Below are 15613 nucleotides of genomic sequence, written 5' to 3' on the forward strand. Positions count from 1 at the left end.
ATAGTTGTACCAGGAAATTCTCCCCATGGAGAATCAGGTTCATTGTTTGGGAACTTCTGAATCTAGTCGTACACCTGAAAGCTTAGGAGGCAATTGTAGACAGAAGAGCTTTTAGTATGGCCTTCTTAGTGTTTTTACCAAATCTTTAGAACTCCTCAGGTACGCTCTGCACTGATTAACTGATTATGTGCCATCAAGTCTTGTTGACTTTAACAACCACATAGATAGATTTTCTCCATGATGATCTGTCCCTAATCTGGTCCTTCAGCTCTTCCAATGGTGCATTCGTCGCCTCTGAAACTGAGTCCATCCACCTTGCTGCTGGTCCTCCTCTTCTTCTCTTTCCTTCTACTTTCCCAGCATTAGAGCCTTCTCTAGAGAACTAGTTTTTGCATGTGTCTGAAGTAGGATAATTTGAGTCTGTTATTTGTGCTTTGAGTGAGAACTTCCAGTTGATTTGTTCAATGATCCATTTGTCTGTTTTCTTGTCTGTCCACGGTATTCTCAGGAGTCTTCTCCAACATCAAAGTTCTAAAGTATCAATGCTCTTCCTATCTTGCTCTCCATACATAACATACATTTTAAATATTGCTATTGTCTGCCTTTCCTGCTTTATACATTTTCACATTTTTCCAACTGTTTTATGCTTCTTGCATTGTCTTTGTTTTTGTCTTTCAAATATCTAAAATTGTATACTGATTTCAAATACTGTAAGCCTCACATGTCCACAGCATATAGATTCAGAGAGTCCTAGCCAGACTTCTTTAGAATGTCACTGGATATGTGACATGTGAAAAACCAGGAATACTTGCAGATATGGAAACAAAGCAGGGAGAGATGGTCACCAGTTATGTAAATGCTTATTTTGCAGATGGAAACTGAAACTTAAAAAAAAAAAAACTATTTTGCTCTTGGTCCTTTAATAATTAATAAAATATTATTATTACTTATTTAACGTAAAATCTTGCTCTTTAGGTCCTTATCTTCCTAAAAGGCCAGGGCTCTCCAGGTCCCTTCCCTCAAGGATTATTATCTTGCTGGACCAGGACTTGTTCCTTCTTCGTTGCAGCATCTATAGAAGAGCATCTCTCTGAAGATCCAGGTAACCCTGACAGCCTTTTGTAAGACACTAAAGACTTGACTGCTCCCCCAGGCATTTGGCCAGGAGGTAGAGAGAGTTCTGTTGGTTGTTTTTATTTATTTTTTATTAAAATTAGGAATGATTTCTGTGACCTTGAACATTTGATATCTGGATTGTTAGTTTAATTATTGGTTTAAATTTTGTATGACACTCAGAGTCATTGCTATGAGAAGGACAGCCATATCACTCACTCACTCACTCACTCACTCACTCACTCACTCACTCACTCTTTAAAAAATTTTTTTAAAGCATCCTGTGATTGATTGATTTGATTGTATAGGAAATTAGAAATGAATCAGAAAACAACCCCAAAGAATAGTTACTTAAAGATCCCAAATAAGAAATACATTTCCTTTAGATTTTATTCTATTCTTAGCACTTTAGAGAAGATCAGCTGATAAAATGAACAACGAAATATCACGTCTTACCAGTTGCTGGTCTTGTATACCCCATGCTGCATACTGTAAAACTGAGTCCTCTACTTCTGGAGGATTTAACTCCCAAACTTCCCTTGAAAAAAGGTAAACATTTTACTTGAACACATTTGTAGCATTCAATACTCAAAACAAACAATGTTTTATAAAGCATTATCTTACCTTGTCTGTATGTTATATATCACATATGAAGCTGTATAAGAATAATGAAAAACCTGTAGAACAAGGAATAAGAAATACCCATGAACATTATCATCTGGGTTGTGACACAACTTCTTTAATTTTTTGTTTACTATCACACTGATCAGGATGTTAAATTACAGAGTATGGGGCAATCTCCCAATTAATATAGAATGTACTAAGTATAAGATTCTATTCACATCCAATTTAGAATATTAGAAAACAGCTGGATTCTCCTTGAACTAATTCAAATTATCCCTGTGTCTGCTCATGGCCTAAGTACAAACTGGATTTTGAAATTTAAATTTCCATCAAATACCATTAGAAATCAACTAATAAATGTTGTGTGTACCTATTAAATAAATTAGTAGGACCATCAACAACAATGTTAAAGTTAATTTAATTTTATACTAAAGTACAAAATATAACCAATTAATTGATCAAACTGTATTAGCATACGTAGAAGCCTTATAGGTCTACAAAGATGTGTTCAATAAAATATGACTTCTCAGAAAAGGAGCCACACTAGACACACATCTTGGGGAACTTATCTTGGGGAACTTTAACACTTCCACATGGAGTTTGGTCTTCATGGATAACTGGATACTTCTTTCAATACAAGTTTTTAATCTGGTGATATATAAGTACATATATACAAAATATTCCCCTTGGGGTAATGAATTATTTAAAGCAGAGAAAGATTAAGTAGTAGTGAACCAAAGAAATTAAAGGCATCTCAGTCAATAACAATAAAGCAAGTAAATCCAACTGAAAATGTGTACTGGGAATAATCAGGAGCACAAACCATGTAAGAGTATGTTAATCAAGAAAAGTAATTCCAAATTATTCAGTTTAATAATGACAATAGTCTTTATAACAATCGTCTTCACTTCCACCACTTCTATGCACCCAATTCATAACTTTTCATTTTTTAAACTTCTCTATTCTTTTGAGGGAACCCAACTCCATCCAAACACAACTTTCTTGATAATGGTATATTCTTCAATAATATATTCCAAATTTATTAGATCAGGAATATGTATTGGATATTAGCATACATTCTTTACTTTTACTTTACTTTTTTTTAAAAAAATGTATAGATCATAAACACTGTAAACAGTGTTCAATATTTAAAGGTCTTGAAATATTTGAGCTTAGATATGGGAGTTTTTTGAGTTTCAAATGTCCATGAGGATATCATTCCTAACCAAACTATATCTTATATATGCTATCATTATGTGTACTGACATATTTTCTTCAAGTCCTTAAGCTATATTTACAAGTTGATAGGGATATGTAATAGACATGGATTACTTGAAGTTTCAAAATAATTTTAAGATTTTCAATAAAGAGAGATTGTATATACAGTAATGGTACAGTTTAGTATCATTGTTATTTAGTCCCAACTGATATGACATTGCAATTCCAAAAATGCTGCAATAGCTTTAAAAACTATTTTTAAACAGCTACAATGAAGTTAAATGACAAGGTCATAACTACCTGAAGCACCATTTATCTTATTCAATCAACATCAATTACTTACAATGATTTATTTCATCTCTTGCTTATCATTGGGCAGAATTTATGGATAGTATTAACATTTCTGACTGTGAAATATTACTGTCATAACAACGATATGTTGCCAAGCCAAAATAAATATACGAAAGAGACATTTCTAGACATCTAATTCATCTGACATGAAAAAAGGCTGTCAACCAAGTCCAAACAGCAAAAAAGCACATCTAGAAAATCTGCCTGGGCTTGTGCTGCTCTACTAAAAATTTATCATAAAGATTAATTATCTCATGAAAAAGTCATCTTCTTTGGAGTGTTAATTAATTCACAATCAATTAAGCTCAACACAGCTAACCCAAACTTCAAATGTGATACATGCTGAGCTGAACTGAGTTCAGTTCAGTTCTGAAATAGAAATGATATTTGCTATACTTTTGTTATTATGGTTGGTCACACAGTCAGCCAGATGTTTAGACTGGATTAGTATTTTTATCCATCTATTGAGTCCTTCCCAAGGACCTGGGATAGGCAGATGTTGTTTGATGGTGTTAAAGGCATTGTTGCAGGATATAAACTGTTCCAAGTAAAGCTGCCTTTTGCAACTGACTGATGGTGATTTTGTCAATGCTGATGGTCTTCAAGTGGTGCTCCAGATGTTTTGGGATTGCACCCAAGGTGCCTATTACTCTTGGTATTAACTTTGATTTCTTTTGCCATAATCATTCTATTTCTATTTGCAGGTCTTCGTATTTTGTGATTTTCTCCAGTTCTTTCTCTTTCATTCTGCTGTCTCCAAGTATTGCAATGTCCACTGTGCAGACTTCTTTGTCTTTCTTACCAACAGTTGTTAAGCCTGGATGTTATATGGTGGGTTCTTGTCTGTTTGAATTCTAAAGTCCCAGAGTACTTTAGCTTCTTCATTTTCTATTACTTTGTCTGTTTTGTGGTCCCACGAGTTCTTGCCTGCAGGCAAATGGTATTTCTTGCAGATATCCCCAACAATCTGTCCACAAGTTCCCAGGATGAGGCAGCCAAGTCAGAAGAGGAGATTTCCATAAAATTGGAAAACTCCCTTCCTCTTGAATGGTCTACCTGGCACCATCCATTACCTCTTCTGACACAAGATATGACAGCTGTATTCCTCTCCTACTCTAAGCCTCTTGCCTACAAACCCACCCAGTAGGGACCAATCTCCTAGAACAGTTGACTTCCTGTTAAACCTTTCTCTATTCCCCAAAGACACAAAATCAATGTGGGGGCAAACATAATATCCTGAGCTGCTCCCACTGACCCTGGACACTGTAACCCACTGTAACCCACTTCAATTATTAAGTAGGACACTTAATCATTGAAGACCAGGCTGTTTTTCACTCACCAGCCTCTCACACAAAGACCACTACAGGATGTAACTCAGCAGTTGCACCCAAGCCACTGGCATGACAACTACCTAGGGCTCCAAGTCCTAAAAGGGTGTGGTCTTGGATCTCCTGAGCAGCTTTCATGAACTTGCATGCCCATGCTTCTAAGTATATCCTGTCTTTTTTCTGTGACCTCAAGGTAGTATGCACAGTAGTACAAGCTGAGAAATAGCCCTGGACTATGAGATGACAAGTAGTAGAAAATCATTTGATGAGTTTCTATCACTCAGGATGGACTAGAATTTGAATCTGTCTACATCTTAACCACTACTGTACATCATACTAGTTCTCAGTTGTATTCACATATTTATAAGAACTGTAGTCATAACTGATGATATGCATGAACTCTTCTATACAATAATCTGTCTTTGATATAAATCTGTCACTGTGGCACAATTTGATCAGAATCACAAAGAAAGCACACTGGTCCAAATAACATACTGGAAACTGAAAAACTATATTTCAAATTTTAGATTAAACACAGATTCTTAATAAGACAACTAAGGACGTTTACTAAAAAGTGTTAAGAAAATAAAACTGTATTAATAACTATAGTACTGCACGCATACAATAGAACTTTTTTTTAATCTCACCCAACAGTCTCTGCCATCTGTTTCAAAGAGTTCTCCAACCCTCTGAAGCAGATTTGGGGAGTAGACAAGGAGTTGCAGAAAAGAAAGAGAAATTTGTTTCATTGATAAATACTATACTCTTAGCAAACAGCACCAATTGGTAATACACAGCACTATATGTATTTCCATCACATTTTTAAAGTTGGCTTGAAGAGATATTATTTATATAGATAAAGTTGGACATTTCTATTTCTGGAACCAGAATGGGAGACTGAAATAATCCATATTTGAACAAAAAAAAGAAGAAATGGCTTAGAAAACAGACCAACATTCAAGCTCCTAAAAACAACAACAGCTATTTATACCTCCCATTTTCTGTATCATATCCTTGAAGCCTTAAGGCAAAACTTTATGGATTTATGATTTCAGACTATATTATCTGAATGGAGATATGCAAATATTTCCATATATCAAAATGCTGGCCCTATTATTGTATTCAATATGATAATTATATTATATATAATTCTGTCATTTGTATGTTGCTTCTAGAAAAATATTTCTTATAGCCTTGTTAGAAAGTGTGAAACAACCTTAATTGAACAAATATGGATATGAATAAATACACAATTAATAAAATAGCTTTTCTATTGCTGCCAAACAATTTAGAACAATTTTATAAAAAAAAGCTTTTGCTGTACACAGCTTTATTGGGATGTGCTAGACTCTTTACCACTATAACATTATCCATGAAGAGAGCTGTCAGCTCTTTAAGATACACTAGGTTAGGAAACAGACATCACAAGAAGTATTACAGCTCTATTGATATGGCTGTAGTAACAGAATCTTGAAAGCCTGACATGCTTTCAGATGTTATAATAAAAACATTTTTAGTAATATGCTCATTTTAAATGTTTCTATACAGAAATAGAAGTGAATGAAATATTATCCAGATTCAGACATGGGGATTTTTGTACTATTAAGCTACCCAGAGCCTACTTGAGTGGGTGGCTATAAATCATCATCATCATCCTCATCCCCAGTGAGGCACTACCTTGACATGGTTGTGGGGCTTGCATGCTCCAAGGAGGATGAGAGGTATGCCAGAGATTCACCCATACTGGACAGGTCTTATTAGAAGAGGACTGTGCTAGGTGTTCTAGTTCTTGGACATCTGGAAACAAGTGGGCTACAGAATTTGGATAAAGGATACCTCCTTTAGAATAAAAAGAAGCTGAAATGAAAGAACTTGTAATAACAGCAGAAATGGTGGAGAAAAGGGCAAGGAAGAGCAAGAATTGGTCACCACTAGGTGAAGATGAACTCCATGGTTTTTGGTTGAAATATCTGAATGCTCTGCACCCACTCATTGCCAAGCAGTTTAACAACATACTACAAGGAGGTGAAATTGAAGATTGGTTAACATCTAGCAAAACCTACCTGATAATGAAAGATCTACAGCATCTAGTTGAAAACAAGCTCTTTCCACCTGAGCAGAAAGGAAACTGCCCAAACAGCAGAGGGACAAAAGATCAGCTCTTAACTGACAAGATGATTTTGGAAAACTGCAAGAGAAGGAAGACCAACTTCAGTGTAGCTTGGATTGATTAAAAGAAGACATTCAACTTCCTGCCACATAACTGGATAATCAAGTGCCTAGAAATTACACAAGCGAGTAGAAACATTAGAAGCTTTGTGCAAAGATCAATGGCACAGTGGAAGACACAGTTGCTAGTCAATGGGGATAGACTGGGAGAGGTTAATATCAAGAGAGGAATCTTTCAAGGAGACTCACTATCACCACTACTGTTTGTCATTGCATTGATTCCTCTGTCAACAATATTGAACAAGTAAGGCCATGGCTATCAAACATCAAAAATAACTGCCAGGCTATCCCACCTCCTTTACATGGATGATCTGAAGCTGTATGGAAAAACACCATGTGAAATAAAATTGCTGCTCAACACTTTCCAAATATTCAGCCAAGATATTGCAATGGAATTTGGCCTGGACAAATGTGCCATCCTTACCATCAACAGGGGAAAAATAATGAAAACTGAAGGAATCAAGATGCCCTATGGAAATAACATCAAGAGCCTGGATGAAGAAGATCACTACAAATACCTGGGCATTCTTCAGGGTGACAACATCAAGCACACTGAAGTCAAGAAGAAGGTTAGTAGTGAATACATCAGAAAAGTAAAGAAGATCTTAAAGTCCAAATTCAGTGGTGGAAATACCACCAAGGTAATTAAAACTTCAGCAATTGCAGTCATTACATACATAGCTGGGATAGTGGACTGGACTCAAGCAGAACTAAAAACCCTGGACAGGAAGACCAGAAAAATAATGACAATGAATCATGCCCTTGATCTACACTGTGATGTTGAAAGACTACTTACCAAGCAGCATTTGTGGGCATGAAATGTTGCAAGTAAATCAGACAGTTGAAGCAGAAAAAAGGGCATTGGAAGAATATCTGAAGGAAAATGAAGAAGATGCACTGAAACCAGTACACCATGAAGGCTTACTGAATACTGAAGAGACCAAACTAGCATACAAGAAAAACCAAATGAAGAATAGAAAAGAGACATGGCAAGGCAAAGTATTAGATGGCCAGTACACAAAAAAACTAGCAGGCAAAGCAGATTACAACAAGACCTAGCAATGGCTTAGAGCAGGAAAGTTTAAGAAAGAGACAGACGGGCTAATTCTGGCTGCACAAGACAAAACTTTAAGAACAGATTCATGAAAAGCTAGAATTGAGAAGACAGCAACAGACAGCAAATGCCCCCTGTGCAAAGAAGCTGGAGAAACCTAGTCAGCTGCTGCAAGAAGATCATACAGACTGATTACAAACAATGACATGACAAAGTAGCAACAATGGTGCATTGGAATATCTGCAAGAAATACCATTCGCCTACAAGCAAGAATGGGTGGAACCACAAAACAGACAGAGTAATAGAAAATGAAGAAGCTAAATTGCTTTGGGACTTTAGAATTCAAACAAACACCTGCCACACAACACCCCAGACTTAACAACTGTTGATAAGAAAGAGAAAAAGGTCTGGATTGTGGACATTGTAATACCTGAAGATAGCAGAATAGAAGAGAAAGAACTGGAGAAAATCACAAAATATAAAGACCTGCAAATAGAAGTAGAACAACTATGGCAAAAGAAACCAAAGAGAGTACCAATAGTAATAGGTGCCTTAGGTGCAATCCCAAAACATCTGGAGCACCACTTGAACACCATTGACCTTGACAACATCACCATCAGTCAATTGCAAAAGGCAGCTTTTCTTGGAACAGCTTATATCCTATGACAATACCTTTAACACCATCAAACAACAACATCTGCCTATCCCAGGTCTTTGGGAAGGACTTAATAAGTGGATAAAAATGCTAAATCCAGTGTAAATATCTGGCTGACACTGCGACCAATAATAAATGCCACCTAACTCACAGCAACTCTTGGTGGTTACTAATTGTTGAAAACATTTTAAAACAAGGAAACAACAACAACAAAATAAAAAAGAATAAAGACGGCAGAAATGACAAACCCAAATGGGAACAAAAAAAAAAAGAAAGAAAGAAAGAAAAAAGAAATGCACTTCAATCACGCTTGCCAAAGGCCTGGATGATGAACCACACCTTCAGGGCCCTTTGAAATTCCAGTAGGGTGGGAGCTGTTCAAGTCTTGGGGGAAACCTCATTCCAAAGGGCAGGTGTTGCTACAGGCTGCTTCCAGGATCCCGATAGATGACATTGTTTAATGAAAGGAATCCAGGATGCGCCAACCCTGCCAGATCGGATCAGCTGGGCAGATACTATGGGAACATTGTCATCACTTTCAGTATATATATGTATATGTGTGTATGTATGTATGTACTATATGCATCTCTCTCTCTCTCCCTCTCTCTCTCTCTCTGTGTATGCGTGTATATATATAAAATAACAAGTTATGTTAACAGTTAGCCTTTCCAGGTAGACCAGACAGGAAACATGACCAGATGAGCTAATTCTATTTTATTGTAAGCTACATTAACAGAATCTTGCAAGGCTGAAAGTATAAATCTCTTGCCTTCACCTTTACAGCCCGAGAATTTAAGGAGGGTCCCTTCTGAGCCTTTTGCCCTGCCCACTATCCAGCTGTGAGCTATGCTGTCTCTTATCTGACCATTCCCTAGGCAGCATCTCTTCGCCGTGTCTCCCAAGATCTTTCCCACATTCTACTACCATTCCTTAATAGAAGAAATAATCTTTACACAAGATACATGATAGAATCTCATACATTGGCTACATAAATCTTTTTAAAAATCCCCATTAGGGCTGTGTGGTCCTTTGGATTTAGGAGAAAAAGGTGCTGTGACGTGCACAAGTGCAATCCTGCCTATAACTCTTAAAGGCAATTAATTGTGTCTTTTCCCAGAACTGCAGAGCTGCCCTCCACAGGGACAAGTTGTATTAAAGAACATTGCAGCATGTTCTGAAGCACCCTTTGCCCTTTGAGTCCAAGTGTGAGGCTAGATCAGAAGCAAAAAGCCTGAAAGCAGGCTGATTCATTATGGCAACAATGCACAGGTGTCAACCAATCCTCCCATCTAAAACAAGTGACTCAGTCCATTAGGAGGTGCCGGCAGGAGAAAGAAATGTAAGATCTGAACCTTGAATTCACTATATATATATGGCTTGAGTGGTTAGTTTGCAGATGCTGGTTTTCTTCATACCAACTGCTTTTCCAATGTCTGTAATAAGGACTATGTTATCAAGAGTTGTGTCTCTAAATCCCTGCCTACAAGCTGTCCATCTAGTTCAAGAAATGATCTGGTAGAAGCTTGATTCTGAAACGTTGCACAGCCCTAATTCCTTGTTTCAGGGCTGAGTACTTTCAAATTCAGCTTTGTCATCATTGACGACAGTGAGACAGATGTCCCATTAGATGCTTTTAAATATGCATTTTCACTCTATATACATTGTTACTATTGTTATTCTTAATTTATGTATTATACAAAGAAATGCTTCATAATCTGACCAAAAAAGCATGTTAACAGAGCTAGTAATACTGTGTTTCATTGAAACATTATTTCATGATGATCTCAGACAGGTTGTAACATGGTAATATACTGTACATCTCTACAAAATCCGCTGTTCTGTTTGCTAACACTAAGTATTCACAAACTAAAAGAAAGTGACCACATTTTAGCTAACATTGATTGGATTGCTGGCATGCACTACTATATGGTTCATAATGAAAACCACCTCTACACCTGAATTGGCAGCATATGCCTGCCTAATGAGGCAGGGCTTAACTAACTCTATTTTTTATATTTTATAGTAAAAGATTATCCATTCAAAACAGACTCAGCTAAAATTATAATACCCTTGGAATTTCAAAGAGTAAGGTGGTTTCAGAATAATAATTCATATGATGCCAAAGGTTTGAAACTGATGTAACCAAAACATGTCTTTCTCACAAATAAAGGCACTTTATAAAGAAAGAAAATCAGCATGGTTTAGCTAGAATAACCCAAGACATCAGTGGGAAACATACCTATGTCTAATAAAAGCAGAAAATCAAAACTGTCACCACAACAGAGGTGGGCAGTCCATTAACTGCAAGCCACATGCAGCTCTTGGTCTTGCTCAATAGAGCCCCCTAGGCTATCCCACAGAATGTCAGGTTCGGTCAGCACGGGGCTTCGGGGAAGCTCGCAGCCAGACCACGCGAACTCCACCGGCGGTAGCTAGCGAGGAAAAGAGGAACTGAAAGCACTGCTAATTAATGGGCCACCTGCGCCCAGCCAAACAGGAAAACTGCAGCGGAAGCTTTAACTATACACTGATAACGGTGCGAGCCAAAAATGAATGGGGCCGCAGGCAGCGAAACAAGATCTCCGCGCAGCACAGAACCCTCGGGCTTGCACGTAGCGGGGAGGGACCAACCCAAGCCGGAGGGGACTGCCAATCAAGGACAATGGACCCTGACTGAACCTGCCATCATGGACAATCAAGAGGGATTATTGGGGGGCCGATAATCCGCAGCGGTAACACGATTGCCGGGAGGAAAAAGCGCGGGAAGGAGGAGAGGGTCGAGCGGCGCCTAGACGCTGTGGAGGCGATGCTCCAGACCTTGCTACAGAGAGTGGGACCATCAGCGGTGAGCGATGGCACGAGCAACAGGGGTGGCAGTCCGGCACCCCAGCCGGCACTGCCCATGATGCCCCGGTCGGTGGACCGACGGGCGGCGGACGCCCTGAGACTTCGAGGCATCACCAGGAAATTCTCAGGGGACCCTGAACAGCTGCCGCACTTTTTGATGCATGTCAGGGGTTTTATGCAGAGGGGTGGTCACCTATTCGCTAGGGACGAGGATAGTGTATCCTACGAGGCCGAGCTGTTAGATGGCCAAGCGGCTAGCTGGGTGATCGGACTATACAACGCCAACGCGGCGGAACTGCGGAGTTTCCCGGACTTCATGCAGGCGCTCCGGGACAGATTCGAGGACACATTGAGCGCCAAGCGGGCTGAGGACGACATCCTGCAGTTCAGACAGCGGGACAAGTCAGTATCGAAGTACACCCTGGAGTTCCGGAGGTTGGTAGAGAAGCTCACGGACTGGCCAGAGTCCCTGAGGGTGAAGTATTTTAAGAGGGGGCTCAATCCAGAGATCCTGGAGCGGGCACTGGGACGGGATGACCCGTCCACAGTGAAAGATTGGATCTGGCTGGCCGGAACGGCGGAATCGGCGTGGCGGCAGATTCAACAAAGCGCGAGGCGACGGGACCAGACGAGGGACCGGCCGAGGGAGAGACTCCCAGAGGAAAGGCAGAGCAGTCGGCGGCAGTCCACCGGGGGGCGAGAGGCGACCAGAACCCCGAACCTGTGCTTCCGGTGCGGAGGCAGAGGCCACCGAGTGGCGCAGTGCCCGACGGAGCGGGAAGGAGCCTCACCACGGCCCGAAGTCAAGCCCCCGCGTCCTACCGGGAAAGGGGCTGGCGACCGACCGCGGAAGAGTGCAGTGGCGGCGGTGACCGAAAGAGGACGGAGGGGGTGGTCGACCCTGGAGACAGCGTCCTCCGGAGAGGACTCGGAGCCGGTGGGAAACGAGGCGCGCTCGCACTGAACGGCATCCCAGTGCGAGCAGGGGAACCGAGGCGCGCGGACCCAATCGGGGATGAGGACTGCTCTCTGTTCTGGGTGAGGATACACATCCGGGGGGTGAGATCCGGAGGGGAGGCACAGCTGCGGGCGCTGCTGGATTCAGGCTGCACCCACTGCTTGATGCACCCAGCTGTGGTCTCGGGACTCGGACTACAGCTGAGGCACCTCCGGGAGCCCATTGCATTCAGCCAGCTAGACGGCACGCTGGCGGGGGGGGCCAGCTCAGTATTACACCGAGCCGGTCCAGATGACGATCAGGAGCCACCGGGAAGAACTAAGATTTGTGGTGGTCCCGGTGGCTGACTACGCGGTGGTGCTCGGCTTGGCGTGGCTGCGGCGACGGAACCCACGGGTCGACTGGACAGCGGAGGCAGTGCGATTCGGGGTCGACAGGCTGGCGGAGTGCGAGAGCAGAGTGGACCGGGCCGTGGCAACGGGTGCGACCGCAACCACAGACGGGCAAGTGGAGGATCCGAGGCACAGGGAGGCGGGGCGAGAGCAGACGGAGCCCGAGACCTGGGCGGCAACAGCAGCAACAGCAACGCCGGAACCCCGGAGACTCGCAACGATCCCGAGGCGTGGGGAGGCAGTGGCGACTGGCGGAACAACTGCAAAACGAGAGACAGAGTCCGGGGAACCCACGACGAGCGGCGGAATCCCGAGGCAATATCGAGACCTGGCGGCAGCGTTCGGGGAGAAGGAGTCCGACCAGCTCCCTCCACACCGACCTAGTGATTGCGCCATCGAGTTAGAGCCAGGGGCAACGCTGCCCAAACCGAAAATGTACTCCCTGTCAATGAGGGAGATGGGGGCTCTGCGGGAGTTCATAGACAAGAACTTAGCGCGGGGATTCATCCAACCCGCGAAGTCACCATTAGCGGCCCCGGTACTATTCCGGGAGAAGAAGGATGGCTCGCTCCAGATGTGCGTGGACTATCGGGGGCTGAACGCAATCAGCACCGAGTACAAATACCCCCTCCCCCTGATGAAGGACTTAATATCGCACCTATCTAAGGGGAGGGTGTTCACAAAACTGGACTTGCGCGAAGCTTACTTTAGGGTCAGGATCCGCACTAAAGATGAGTGGAAAACGGCGTTCAACACACCGCTTGGAAGCTACCAGTTTTCCGTGATGCCGTTCGGATTAAAAGGGGCCCCGGGGGTGTTTATGCAGCTAATAAACGAGGTGCTGCATGACCTACTCTACCGGGGCGTCCTGGTCTACCTGGACGACATCCTCATCTACACCAAAACCCTGGCGGAGCACGTGAGCCTGGTACGCACGGTGCTCCAGAGACTGCTGAAGGCGGAGCTGTACGCGAAGCTATCAAAATACGAGTTTCATTGGGAGCAACTGGACTACCTCGGCTACCGGATATCCAGTCAGGGAATTGAGATGGACCCGGCGAAAGTAAAGGATGTTCTGGGCTGGGAAGCGCCGCGAACCCGGAGGCAACTTCAAAGCTTCTTGGGGTTTGCGAACTTCTACAGACAGTTTATCCCGAACTTCGCCCAAATCACCCTTCCCCTAACAGACTTGCTAAAAACCAAGGGCACTGGAAAACCCCCCAAGCCCAGCATGACACTTGCGTGGACTGCAGAATGCCAGGGGGCATTTGAGGAGCTAAAACGGCAGTTCACAGCGGAGCCGATCCTGCACCATCCTGACCCAGATCGGCGGTTTATCATCCAAGTAGATGCGTCAGACGTGGCAACGGGGGCGGTCCTGCTCCAGCCCAGTCCGGAGGGGGCCATCCACCCATGCGCCTACGCCTCCCGCAAATTCACAGAGACAGAGAGAAGGTGGATGGTGTGGGAGAAAGAGGCGTACGCCGTCAAGTGGGTGCTAGCCACGTGGAGGCATCTATTGGAGGGGGCAGCTGAACCATTCGAGGTGTGGACGGACCACAAGAACCTCGAGGCCCTGAAGGCCCCGCGTAAGCTATCCCCCAAACAGGCACGGTGGTCCCAATACTTTGGGAGGTTCAGGTTCACCCTAAAACACATCCCCGGGAAGCGCAACTTCCTAGCAGACGGGTTGTCTCGCATGCCCCAGCACGCCAGCCTACGAGAGGAGATCGTGGACTCCATCATCCCTGCCAGCAGGCTGGCTGCAAAGGCAGTGACCTGGAGCCAGGCCAAGGGGGAGCGACGGGACGCGGCGCCTGAGGTAAAGCAAGGGTTCACGGAGGCGGCGGAGCGGGACGCTTGGCTCAAGCAAAACCGAGAAGCGCTAACCAGCCAAGAGGGTTTGTGATGGCATGAAGGGAAGTTGTACGTGCCCGAGTGGTGCCGACGGGAGGTCATGGAAAGAGCCCACGACAGCTGGAACGCGGGGCATTACGGCTTCATGAAGACGCTCCACTTAATTCGGCGGCAGTTCTGGTGGCCAATGCCCCGGAAGGACGTGGGGGCATACTCGGGGGGTTGCCCGGTGTGCGCGACGGCGAAAGGGGCCAAAGGCAAGCCTAGGGGGTTACTCCAGTCGGTAGCGGAGCCCGACGGCCCATGGCAAGAGATCACCATGGACTTCATAGTAGAGCTCCCGGAGAGTAAGGGGAAGACCGCCATTTGGGTGGTTACGGACTTATTCTCCAAACAAGCGCACTTTGTAGCGTGCCGGCGAGTCCCCACAGCAGAGAGGTTGGCGAGGCTGTTCGTGCAACATATTTACCGGCTGCACGGCGCGCCCCAACGGGTCGTCAGCGATCGGGGTGGCAACTTCATCGCGCGGTTCTGGAGGGAGTTCCTGAAGCGGGTGGGGACGAAGCAAGCCCTTTCCTCCGTGGCACATCCGCAGACGGACGGAGCCACGGAACGCCTGAACGGGGGGCTCGAACAGTACCTGCGCTGCTACGTGGGGCACCAACAGGACGATTGGGCGGAGCTACTGCCATTCGCGGAAGTAGCATACAATAACGCCGTCCACAAGAGTACCAGCTTTTCTCCATTCAAAGTAGCCACCGGGAGAGACTTCATCCCCATGCCGGAGTTGCCTCAGCCGGAATCCCAAATCGACTCCCTGGACGCCTGGTTCGCCCAAATCGACGCCACCCGGCGAGCGGCGCACGCGGCATTGCAAAGAGCCAAAGCCGATTACAAAAAACACGCGGACCGCAAGAGACTCCCTGAGGGGCAGTGGAAAGTGGGGGACCAGGTGTATTTGTCAACCAAAAACCTAAAGACGCACCA

General features: G+C 43.9%; 1 protein-coding gene across 1 annotated transcript in view; it reads right to left on the reverse strand.

Moving 5' to 3' along the window:
- DPP10 (dipeptidyl peptidase like 10) overlaps positions 1–15613 on the reverse strand; it is a 259921-nt gene that overhangs the window by 88526 nt on the left and 155782 nt on the right. The window contains exons 6-7 of the mRNA XM_088146483.1: positions 1738–1790; positions 1570–1651 (exon numbers count right to left, since the gene is read on the reverse strand). Of these exons, the coding sequence (XP_088002609.1) occupies positions 1570–1651; positions 1738–1790 (135 nt within the window). The remainder of the gene's footprint in view (positions 1–1569; positions 1652–1737; positions 1791–15613) is intronic.

The sequence above is a fragment of the Python bivittatus genome, unplaced genomic scaffold, assembly GCF_059951505.1.
Source record: "Python bivittatus isolate LINGU-HERP-01145 unplaced genomic scaffold, Pbiv_v1 ctg000480_np1212, whole genome shotgun sequence".
Lineage (NCBI taxonomy): Eukaryota > Metazoa > Chordata > Lepidosauria > Squamata > Pythonidae > Python > Python bivittatus.